This window comes from Piliocolobus tephrosceles, chromosome 9 (assembly GCF_002776525.5).
Source record: "Piliocolobus tephrosceles isolate RC106 chromosome 9, ASM277652v3, whole genome shotgun sequence".
In the NCBI taxonomy this organism is placed as follows: Eukaryota; Metazoa; Chordata; class Mammalia; order Primates; family Cercopithecidae; genus Piliocolobus; species Piliocolobus tephrosceles.
Window position 1 is genome coordinate 70,015,958 of NC_045442.1, and position 12,437 is coordinate 70,028,394.

Sequence of the window (12,437 nt, forward strand, 5' to 3'; positions counted from 1 at the left end):
GTGCATGATTATTTGTCTCATGTACTATTGAATAAACGTCTTTGTAAACAAATATGAATGTGGTTTTGTGGGTATGGGTGTAGGTGTGTAAGCAACTGGAGCTCAGGTCTGTCTTAAAGTTTGCATAATGAATGTTTAGTATTTGGCTTTAATTAGTCTCTGTGCCTTGTTAGCCTCAGCTTTCATCTGCCCTCAAATATCAGAGGAAGAATGAGTTCATTTTCTTTGAAGTTTATTGACTATTACTGGTGGCAGAGCAAATTCCATAAATGAGCAGGTTCCATATGGAGCAAGTAAAAGGGGAGCTCTGAGTTGGTGAGGAAGGATGCGTGGAGTGGGGACTTGGAGTAAAGGATGGAAAGGTAGATCTCTCCTTTTTCCCTCCATTCCCATAAGGATACTGGATTAACAATGGGGGCTATCTGCTCAGCATTCCCTCTCCAAATTGGAGCCAGAAACGGGAAACAATGCAAATCAGAGGAGGAAACACCTCACAGCTCCTCTGTTTCTCCATCCAAGGGGATGCCAATATCCACGTTGTAGTCTACATGCTCCCCAGAGCTCAGCCAGGGAATAGGGGTTCGATTGAAAGAAGGCCTGTTGGAGAGGTTCTGGTTGTAGAGGACCAGGGGTTCACTCAGCAAGGGCCCCAAGTCAAACTTGGGCATCTGGAAGGTCATGCGTTTGGAGGCCTTCTCATATCCACCATAGGGCATTGCCGTCCTGAGAAGGGGACACATTATTTAATTAAGAATCAGAATAAAAGAAACAGAGCCTTATCATGAGATGCTACCCTCTTTGAGAATAGGGAAGTCTGGGAATTCTGGTTTGGGATTGCATCTGTACTCCTTCTTCTTCCCTAGCATCCCATTTTGCCCTGGTTAGCTTGTTTCCCCAAAGCTAATAATGAGAAAAGGACTCTAGTGTGTACTAAATAGAGACTCTTGGATAGCTGTGACCCAGACCAGCATTTCAGAGAAAGTGACCCCAAATACTATAGACCCAAGTGTCTGAGGTCACCTTACATGACAATGTAGAAAGGCCAGGTGTGGTGGCTCACACCTGTAATCCCAGCATTTTGGGAGGCCAGTGTGGGCGGATCACTTGAGACCAGGAGTTTGAGACTAGCCTAGCCAACATGGTGAAACACCATCTCTACTAAAAATACAAAAAAAAAAAAAAAATTAGCTGGGCATGGTGGTGCACACCTGTCATCCCAGCTACTCAGGTGGCTGAGGTATAAGAATTGCTTGAACCCAGGAGGTGGAGGTTGCAGTGAGCCGAGATTGCACCACTGCACTCCAGCCTGGGCAACAGAGCAAGACTCTGTCTCAAAAAAAAAAAAAACAAAAAAAACAAAAAAAAAATGTAGAGACCCCCTCCCTCCAACCCTAGTGGATAGTGGATGACCTGGCTGAGAGCAATTAATGTTACCTGGAAAATCCAGGTTCCTTAGGACCAAATACAAGAGCACTTTTCTAGCTGTTCCCTATCCTTTCACACAGACCTCCTCTCCATGGGCTAGAGAAGCCTAATTCCAAAAGAACAGATGCTTAGGGCCATCTAAAGCAGGGTGGCCGAGCATGGTGGCTCATGCCTGCAATCCTAGCACTTTGGGAGCCCGAGGCAGGCAGATCACCTGAGGTCAGGAGTTTGAGACCAGCCTGCCCAACATCGTGAAACCCCATCTCTACTAAAAATACAAAAATTAGCTGGGCGTGGTGGCATGCGCCTGTAGTCCCAGCTACTAGGGAGACTGAGGCAGGAAAGTCACTTGAACCCAGGAGGCAGAGGTTGCAGTGAGCCAAGATCATGCCACTGCACTCCAGCCTGGGCGACAAGAGCAAAACTGAATCTCAATAAATAAATAAATAAATAAATAAATAAATAAAGCAGGGTAAAAGGAAATAGAATCATATTACAGGGAGAATGATGGCATCCTAACCTTGACTGGAAGAGAGCCTCAACAGGCCTTCAGACATGTAAAATATTATTCCCATTTAACATTCAAAGCGACCCAGGCTCAGAGGTAGAGTGATTCCCATGCCTACACAGCTAATAAATGACCATTGAACTAGAATTCAAATCTACCTCCCAGCAAATTTTTCCTTCATCACACTGCTATGATGAAGCTGAGATAGAGTGAAAAGAGCAGGGCCTTTGATTAGTACCCCCACATCCCTGCCATCTTTCCTTAACTGCCTTCTGAAACATTTGAATTAGTCTCCATCCTAACTAAAGACACAGTGCCTCACACTAGAATGCATCTGGTTCCTTTCTCACCACCCCTACCTGTTGAAGGACTTATATTTGGGAAGTTCAGCTTTGGCCCCATAGGCCAGCAGGTCAATGCCAAGTTCCACTTTTTGCTGGGGGTCAACCCCCATGGCTCGCTCCCATGGGGAAATATAGGTCTTGAACACAGTGATATGTTTTCCTTCTCCGCCTGCCTGGTCTCCTGGTAGCCATGGGAGAGAAAAGTCAGTCAAATAATAGCAGTTAGTAGCCAATGAAAGTTAATCCCACGTCCCCACACTAGGGAAATTGCAGGAGCCAGGGACTAAAGATATAATATCCTGGTAATTGTATGAGGTTTGTGGCATAATGATAGTCTGTGGGCAGATCTGTGACTGAATCCAAAAAGCCAGGAAGGTAATGGAAAAACAAGGCTTCTGGGTAGAATAGACACATCTCTATATACTCCTGGATCCAGGGAATTCACCAAGATATTTATGATAAACTGATATTATTATATTTAATATTAAGATATTTAAACTGGCCTCCTCTGCTCCCCACACCCAGTGTAGACATCATTCCTGGGACAACTCTGCTCTAGGGACCAAACACATTACTCTTGGGTAAGTGTACTTGCCTGATCCTGTCTCACCAACCCCTGCTGTGCCAGCAGCTCCTCCTCTGCCAGCCTGGCCCGCAGGACCACCTGTACCCCCAGCTCCAGACCCAGAGCCCAGATGGTGCTGCTGATCAGCTCCATACTGTCCGGCAGAGCCACTGCCCCCTGCCTGGCCGCCACCTCTGCCGTTGCTCTTGCTGTAGGAGAATCCCTGAGCAGCTGTGCCCAGCTGTCCCCCCACTGTCGGAAGGAACTTCTGGAAGTGATCCTGAAAAGAAGACAAAGTGAGGGGAAGGTTAGCAATGGGTATGGAAAATATACAAAAACAGAGGTATGTTTAGCAAAGGCAGAAACAGTGTCTAACAAGAAGACCCTGAATTTTCTGAGATTTCCCCCTCCAGTTGATGGGTAGTACATGGGCTGACTGACAGAATTAAACTCTTCTTTTTGTTGGTTTGATTTTTTTGTTGTTTTTTTGAGACAGAGTTTCACCCCTGTTGCCCAGGCTGGAGTGTAATGATATGATCTTGGCTCACTGCAACCTCCGCCTCCTGGGTTCAAGCAGTGCCCAGCCTCAGCCTCCCAAGTACCTGGGATTACAGGCACGCACCATCACACTTGGCTAATTTTGTATTTTTAGTAGAGACAGGGTTTCTCCACGTTGGTCAGGCTGGTCTCAAACTCCCAACCTCAGGGGATCTGCCTGCATCGGCTTCCCAAAGTGCTGGAATTACAGGCATGAGCCACCTCACCTGGTCTGAATTAAACTCTTCTTAAGAGGTAGGACCCCCTTGGCTCGTTTCCTCCAGTTATACCTAGGGTAAGGGCAGGGCATTCTCCATGCTCCCCTTTCTCATCCTTAACAAGTTAAAAAAGACCAAGATTCCTGCCCAACTTAAAAAAAAAAAAAATGAAAAACAATATTTTGCTTTTTGAGACAGAATCTGGCTCTGTCACCCAGGCTGGAGTGCAGTGGCACAATCTCGGCCCACTGCAACCTCCACCTCCCTGGCCCAGGCGATCCTCCCACCTCAGCCTCCCAAGTAGCTGGGACTACCAGCATGCCACCACACCCAGCTAAATTTTGTAATTTTTTTTCCTAGAGACAGGATTTGCCATGTGCACAGGCTGGTCTCAAACTCCTGGGCTCAAGTGATCCATCTGCCTCAGCCTCCCAAAGTGCTGAGATAACAAGCATGAGCTGTGCGTGGCCCCAACTAAAATTTGGGAGGATGGGGTTGCCATGGAGAACCCAGTCTTAATTACAAGGACTAGAGAAATTTCTGCCTCCTCCCTTCCTCAGCTTGTCCAACAGTCAGAACTCTCTTCTCTCTCCTTCTTTCTCTCCCTCTCTCCTCTTGGTGCCTGTTGGACCAGGACTTCCTGACTGAAACTGTAGCAGGTGGGGGAAAGGGTGGCCAAAAGGGCAACATTAGATTCAAACCCAAAGCCTAAAAATAACCCCACCAACTTCTTCAGGAGGCTCTCCTGGCCATCCCACCATGTACACCCCAATGCTCCACCCAGTGTAACCAGACCCAGGCAGAGAAGAGGGCTTTTGGCCTCCTAAAGTTAGATATGAGCAGCTCAGCACTTTTACTCTGCTCCTATATGAGGACCAATGACAGACACTTCTGCTCCCGGCCCCATGCAGGCATCTAATTCCACTCTCTCCCAGACACTTAGAGAAGGTGGAGAAGGAAGAAAGGAAATGGAGAAGGCCCCTCTTCCTCAGCTATACCATCCTGTGCCTGGCCTCTCTCCAGTCTCCTCTTTCTTTGGAGAAGGAGCCTGATTACAATATATCTTGAAGGACAGTTTCAGTCTCCACACCTGGGGCTCCTTAGGGAATAGACTGACCTTTTAAATGAAAGAATGGCTCAAATGGGAGATGGCTGTAGAAACTCAATTAACTCTTTCTAGGGTTGCCAGATTTAGCAAATAATATACAGGATACCAATTACATTTGAATTTCAGATGCACAACAAATATATATATTTTTTGAGACAGAGTCTCTGTCACCCAGGCTGGAGTGCAGTGGCATGAACATGGCTTATGTTCATGCAGCCTCTACCTCCCAGGCTCAAGCCATCCTCCCACCTCAGCCTCCAGAGTAGCTGGATTACAGGTGTGTGCCACCACACCCAGCTAACTTATTAATTTTTTAATTTTTTGTGGAGACAGAGTCTTGCCATGTTGCCCAGGCTGGTCTCCAACTCCTGGACTCAAGCAGTCCTCCTGCCTTGGCATCCCAAAGTGCTGGGATTACAGGTGTGAGCTATCACACTGGACCCAAATACTTTTTTAGTATAGATATGCCCCAAATGTTGCATGGGATTTACTTATACTAAAAAGTTATTCATTTGCATCTGAAATTCAAATTTAAGTGGACATCCTGTATTTTTATTTTAATGTCCCAAATATTGCATGGGACATATTTAAAAAAGAATTCATTGTGCATTTGAAACTCAAATTTAATTGGGTATTCTGTATTTTAAAATTTCAATTTTATTATTTGCCGTATCTTCTTTCTTTTTTCTTTCTTTTTTTTTTTTTGAGACAGAGTTTCACTCTTGTTGCCCAGGCTGGAGTGCAATGGCACAATCTGGGCTCACTGCAACTCTGCCTCCTGGGTTCAAGTGATTCTCCTACCTCAGCCTCCTGAGTAGCTGGGATCACAGGCACCCACGACCACGCCCAGCTAATTTTTTGTATTTTTAGTAGAGATGGGGTTTCACTATGTTGGCCAGGCTGGTCTCGAAAGACCTCAGGTGATCCACCTGCCTCGGCCTCCCAAAGTGCTGGGATTACAGGTGTGAGAGCCACCATGCCCGGCTGCCTTATCTTCTTTCTAAAATATTTTAAAAACTTTATCTTTATGTCCCAAATATTGCACGGAGCATATTTTACTAAGAAATTATTCATTGTATATCTCAACTTGAAAAATACAAGACTAGACTGCCCCACTGGGCATCCTGTGTTTTATCTGGCAACCTATCTTTAACACTTACCCTTACTGGGAAGGAATTTTCTCCCTAAGGGTGTGGTATTCTCCAATCCTTCAGTGGCTCTCTGATGGAAACTGGGTTTCAGAGGTGGGCTGTAACTCACCCTGGAGCTGCTGAGGGCTCAATATATCTGGGGGTTTAACAAATTTATAAATTTTCAGGGAGGGGATGTTGACTGCATTTTGGAGGCTCAAGGCCTACTAACAAGCTGTCAGAACAGGCACCAGGCTTTGAGACAGTGATAAAGTTCCAGACTCACCATTGAGCTGTCAGAGAAAACATCAGGGTGGTTCTCATAAATAAACTTCTCCACCCTCATCTGCCGCAGTTTGAACATCTTGGAGCCCCGGTTGGTAAGCAGCGACAGTTCCTCCAACATCACATCCCTTGGGACACTGATCTTTTTGCCCAGGTTCAAGCCTGAGCCCTCCTGTCCACCTTTCAGGGAGGCAAAGAAGAATCAAGGGAAAGAGGAAAGCAGGGTTTTCTGGGGCTCAGAATGCAGACCTCATCCACAACTAAGTGTGAATGTGTGTCCTGGCAGAGATCATTTAGGAGAACAAATGCTGTCTAGTTTGTGAGGGACTTTGATTTCCTGGGACTTGGAGAGAATGCATGGAAACCGGGGTGCATTGTGGAGATAATGGGAATACTAGAGTGGAGAGGCCAATGGGGTAAAAGAGGCATGGGCATGGGGTACAGAGCAAAAGGAGTAAAGGAACATCATAGATGGAGGCCATTGGAGAAAGCATGGCATCAGGAAAAGCCCAGAGGCCAATCTTATGTGGAGTGTAAATACAGATGCCATATATATACATTTTTTTTATTTTTTATTATTATTATTATTTATTGTTTTGAGACAGATTCCTGCTCTGTCACCCAGGCTAGAGTGCAATAGCGTGATCTCAGCTCACTGCAGCCTCCGCCTCCCAGGTTCAAGCAATTCTCCTGCCTCAACCTCTTGGGTCGCTGGGATTGCAGGCCCGCACCACCATCCCTGGCTAATTTTTGTATTTTTTGGTAGAGACAGGGTTTCACCATGTTGGCCAGGCTGGTCTCAAACTCCTGAGCTCAACTGACCTACCAGCCACGGCCTCCCAAAATGCTGGGATTACAGGCGTGAGTCACGACGCCCAGCCTACATTTTTATTTATTTTATTTTACTTTTGAGACAGAGTTTGTTTGTTTGTTTGTTTGTTTGTCAGAGACTTGCTCTGTCACCCAGGCTGAAGTGCAATGGTGCGATCTCAGCTCACTGTAGACTCCATTTCCTGGGTTCAAGTGATTCTCCTGCCTCAGTCTCCCAAGTAGCCGGGATTACAGGCACTCGGCACCATGCCCAAGTAATTTTTCTATTTTTGCAGAGACAGGGTTTCACCATGTTGGCCGGACTGGTCTTCAACTTCTGACTTTAGGTGATCGGCCCACCTCAGCCTCCCAAAGTGCTGGGATTACAGGCATGAGCCACCACGTCTGGCCTTTTTTTTTTTTAATGGAGATGAGGTCTCATTATGTTGTCCAGGCTGGTCTTGAACTCCTGGGCTCAAGTGATCCTCTCACCTCAGCCTCCCAAAGTGCTGGAATTACAGGTGTGAGACACAGCCCCAGCCCTATTTGTATTATTTATATTGAGACAGGGTCTCACTCTGACACCCAGGCTGGCGTATAGTGTCGCAATCACAGCTCACGGCAGCCTCCATCTCCCAGGTTCAAGCGATCGTCCCACCTCAGCCTCTGGAGTAGCTGGGACTCTAGGTGCATGCCACTATACCTGGCTAATTTTTGTACTTTTGTAGAGACGAGATGTCACCATGTGCCCAGGCCAGTCTCAAATCCCTGAGTTCAAGCGATCCACCAGCCTTGGCCTCTCAAAGTTCTGGGATTACAGGTGTGAGCCACTGCACCTGGTCCAGACTTCTGTCTTAACTACTTTCCCTTTTCTTTCCCTCAGTGAGCTCTGGCTCCAAAGAGTCTCTAAGTATTGAAGAGCTCTTCACATGCATGCACCCCTGCCCATCCCCAGGAAACATGCCTGTGCAGTTTTCCATTTTAAGTACTTACACAAGCTCCCTAGCTCTGGGGAAAGAAGTAAGGGAAATTAACCACTTATCGAGACCTGGGACTATAGGTGTGCATCACCATGCCTGGCTAATTTTTTTTTTTTTTTGTAGAAATGAGGTTTTGCCATGTTGCCCAGGCTGGTCTCAAACTTCTGTGCCAGTCTCCGTTATATTTTCTTCCTCAAATATACCTCACTGACTCATGGGTCCTGTGGTCCTGGACCTGTGCAGGGTAACATGGCAGGGTATTGTCTCAGTTTATGAAGTAAAAAGGGTAGAAGGTGTTGAATCCTTTCTCTCTTTCTCCCTACCCTTCTTATCCTTCCCTCTCCCACTCTCCATCCCCTGCCTTCCCACCAGTTAATTTCTCTTGTCTGTTCACCCTAAGATATATATTTCTGGGACTCTTGGGTTAGTGATGCTCTTAAGAAGTCCCACACTAGGTAGATGCAAAAGTGTCTTACCTCCAGTGAGTTCCATGATCAGCTTGCTGGATTTCCTCTTCTTATTAGGGGCCGGGGTTCCTGAGAGCGGCATTGTGGAGGTGGATTCAGCCTGGATAGGGTGGGAAGGAGGACTTGGATGACGGACAGGGACTGGGAAGAGTGAGTGTCTCTGGAAGAGCAGGATAATCCACTACTTCTTAACCTGGGTTTAAGGGCTTGAGGGGACAAAAAAATATATTTCTTTCTTTTTTAGAGACAGGATCTCACTCTGTCACCCAGGCTGGAGTGCAATGTCACAAAAATATATTTTTTTTCTTTTTTAGAGACAGGATTGCACTCTGTCATCGCTTCTCGGCCTTTTGGCTAAGATCAAGTGTAGGATTGCACTCTGTCGCCCAGGCTGGAGCGCAATGGCACAATCATGCCTCACTACAGCCTCAACCTCCCTGGACTCAGGTGATCCTCCAACTTCAGCCTCCCAAGTAGCTGGGACTATAGGTGTGCATCACCATGCCTGGCTGATGTTTTTTTTTTTTTTTTTTGTAGAAATGAGGTTTTGCCATGTTGCCCAGGCTGGTCTCAAACTCCTGGGCTCAAGCAGTCCTCCTGCCTCCCAAAGTGCTGAGATTACAGGGGCGAGCCACTTCGCCTGACCCACATTTTCAAAGAAGTATGTATTTCCCCAAAAGGTGAAAACTAGCGCTTTAGGGCTTCTCTTTTCTTGGGATGCAGGACAGGAAGTATAGATGCACACTGGCCCCTATTGTCTACCAACTTGTTGTGAGCTGTTTTTTATAGAGTCAGTGCAGGAATTAGGAACATAGCTAGGGGTGGGGAGTGTTTAAAAAAAAAAATAATACAGGCAGGGCAATGCACCCAGGTTTCATCAACTTGGCATGATTTGAAGTTTTTATTTGCATTGGGATATCAGACTGGGACTGTGATTCCAGGCTCTGATCTCTCCTCAGTCTTCCCCCAGTCCCCAGGAGGACACAGAAATGTTCTGCCAGGGTTGAGGAGATTCAGCCAAAAACACTCTCCATAGGAAGGAGAGGTTGTTGCTCCTTCATCAGGCCAGCTGGAACATGGCCTGGGAAGTCATGGCCCTGCTCCTGCAATCACTCCCGCCACAGACCCCAGAGTGGGGCAGGTGTGGAATTGGGAAGGGTAGGGAGCATCCAAATCCCGACACATGTAAATTCAGCAATATCATAGCAGTGGGGAATTGGGGTGGGGCAGAAACATACTAATAGGATCTGGCAATGGAAAGGGACAAACTGGGATAAGATAGACTCCAATACCTTCTTAAGAGAAGTTGGCACTCAGTGAAATGCTGTCCTCTTCTAAGTCCTGTCTCAAAAAAACATATCTGCAACTCTACTGACTTAGTGGGGTCTCCCTTCCCATTCTTCCAGTGCTCCCCTGACATCTCCATTCCCCCCAAACTCCTGGGCCCCTCTCCTTCCAACTGGACAGCTGGGAGCTGAGCATAGATGAGGAGAGGGGAGACTCCCCCAGGATCAAGAATCACAATTGTAGACACAGAAATAGAAGTCAACAGAGTGGGCTCCAACCTCTCTAACGATAGAGCTGGAGACTTACCGGCTGCTTGGGCGGTGGTCAGCTCTCCCTGGGGTCCAGCAGCTTTGGAGGACTGAGCTGCTATGACCGGAGAACACGAGCTGGGCAGGCGTGGGGGCAGCACTGGCAGTGGGGGAGGGAAGTTAGTTATTAATAGAGATGATGAGCGCAAGCAGCTCAAATGGCACAGGGGGTACTGAGACCCTGGAACCAAGATCCCTCCCTCTTTGCCTAGAGGCTCAGGAAGGAGGGAAAAGGCCTTTGGGATTCTCCCACTGAACTGTCTGAGCCAGGGATCAGTCTGCCCAGGGACTCCCCTTCACACTGCACCTAGAGCCTGAGATCCAAACAAGCACTTAGGTAGAAACTGAAGACTGAGAGGGAGACAGGAAGTAGACAGCAAGTATTGGATAGGAATTCAGTCAGAGAGAGCGTCCAGGGAACATGCCCTGAGGGCCACACAGAGCCAATCCAGGGCAGAGTGGAGAGACCTGTGGGTGTATTTGGGGCAGGGAAGGCTTAAAGCGCTATGTTTGGGGACGAAAAGGGAAGTCTTCACAATGGAACTGCTCTTTTAAAGTTCCTGGATAGTAAACCCAGTACCTCCTACAAAGGAATTATGTGGGGAATACTTGACAATTATTCTGTCTGCCTCACTCTATTCTTTCCTCTTGAGCTCTGGCAGTTTTAAGAAAAGGCAAATACTTGGATCTGCCTTTTTTTTTTTTTTGAGATGGAGTTTCACTCTTGTTGCCCAGGCTGGAGTGCAATGGCGCGATCTCGGCTTACTGCAACCTCCACCTCCCAGGTTCAAGTGATTCTCCTGCCTCAGCCTACTGAGTAGCTGGGATTATAGGTGTCTGCCACCATACCCGGCTAATTTTTGTATTTTTAGTAGAGATGGGGTTTCACTACGTTGACCAGGCTGGTCTCAAACTCCTGACCTCAGGTGATCCACCCGCCTTGGCCTCGCAAAGTGCTGGAATTACAGTCGTGAGCCACCGCCAGGATCTGGTCTCTAAGGAGTAATTCTCTAGCCACTACGCCCAGCCAGGATCTGCCTTTCAACCTCCATTTGCTGTTGAGGTGCTCAGTTCAACCTGCTGGGCGGGATAAACATCGCTTTCTCCATGAGAAGCACATATAGGCTCTCTGAGGTTTCTATGTGAGATTTCCTTCAAAGGGAGCACATACCACATAGGATCTGGACTGTGCCATTTGTACTGTTCCAGCAGAGTCTCTGGGCAGAGTCACAAGCTTCAGAGCCCCCCTTGGGAAAAGCCTATTATTTGCCCAGCTCCGTCTTCAGTAGCTGCATGATCTTCCTCCACCTTCTGCTTAGGTTCTGGAACCAGCTGTGGCAGCACTTCTGCTGCAGCCACTACCACCCTGTTGCTGCTACCTGAGGAAGTGGCTTTATTTATTTATTTGAGACAAGGTCTCACTCTGTTGCCTGTGCTGAAGTGCAGTGGCACAATTTCGGCTCACTGCAATCTCAGCCTCCCCAGGCTCAGGTAATCTTTCGACCTCAGCCTCCCAGGTAGCTAGGACTGCTGGTACACGCCACCACACCCAGCTAATTTTCATATGTTTTGTAGAGACAGGGTTTTGCTATGTTGCCCAGGCTGGTCTCAAACTCCTGGGCTCAAGCAATCCTCCTGTCTTAGCCTCCCAAAGTGCTAGGATTACAGGCATCAGCCACTGTGCCTAGCTGGCTTTTTAAAAAATTTCTTTATTTTAGGCTGGGCGCAGTGGCTCACGCCTGTAATCCCAGCACTTTGGGAGGCCAAGGCGGGTGGATCACCTGAGGTCGGGAGTTCGAGACCAGCCTGACCAACATGGAGAAACTCTGTTTCTACTAAAAATACAAAAATTAGCTGGGCCTGGTGGCACATGCCTATAATCCCAGCTACTAGGGAGGCTGAGGCAGGAGAATTGCTTGAACCTGGGAGGCAGAGGTTGCAGTGAGCTGAGATTGTGCCAGAGCACTCCAGTCTGGGCAACAAGAGTGAAACTCTGCCTCAAAAAAAAAAAAAAAAAAAAATTATTTTAGAGATGGGGTCTCACTATGTTGCCCAGGCTGGACTCGAACAGCTGGGCACAAATGATCCTCCTACCTCAGCCTCTGAGTTGCTAGGACTACAGGTACACCAGGAACTGGCTTTTGTAGCTTCCTTTGTCCCTTTCTGAGCTCTTTACTCTTCCTGACCATGTCCTTTTTTCATCTTGTGGAGACCCTAAAAGGTATCCCCTCCCAGATGGCTTCTGCCCAGGCCAGTTATGCCTCCAGACCCCTCATCTTTTGTCCTCCTCCATCCCCTCCCAACCCAAGGAAAAAATTAGAAGAAAAAATAGGCCGGGCGCGTTGGCTCATGCCTGTAATCCCAGCACTTTGGGAGGCTGAGGTGGATGGATCATTTGAGGTCAGGAGTTCAAGACTAGCCTGGCCAACATAGTGAAACCCCAGCTCTACTAAAAATACAAAAAT

At 47.5% G+C, this 12,437-nt stretch overlaps 1 protein-coding gene across 1 annotated transcript; it reads right to left on the reverse strand.

Moving 5' to 3' along the window:
• Nucleotides 1–215: 215 nt before the first annotated feature.
• Nucleotides 216–10,075, reverse strand: MYOZ1 (myozenin 1). The gene is made up of 6 exons (XM_023204949.1): nt 9,971–10,075; nt 8,387–8,477; nt 6,122–6,300; nt 2,873–3,122; nt 2,293–2,458; nt 216–723 (listed from the first exon to the last, which is right to left on the reverse strand). Exons 2-6 carry the CDS (start codon nt 8,457–8,459, stop codon nt 492–494), a joined length of 900 nt encoding a protein of 299 aa, XP_023060717.1. The 5' UTR covers nt 8,460–8,477; nt 9,971–10,075; the 3' UTR covers nt 216–491.
• Between the last annotated feature and the right edge of the window lie 2,362 nt (nt 10,076–12,437).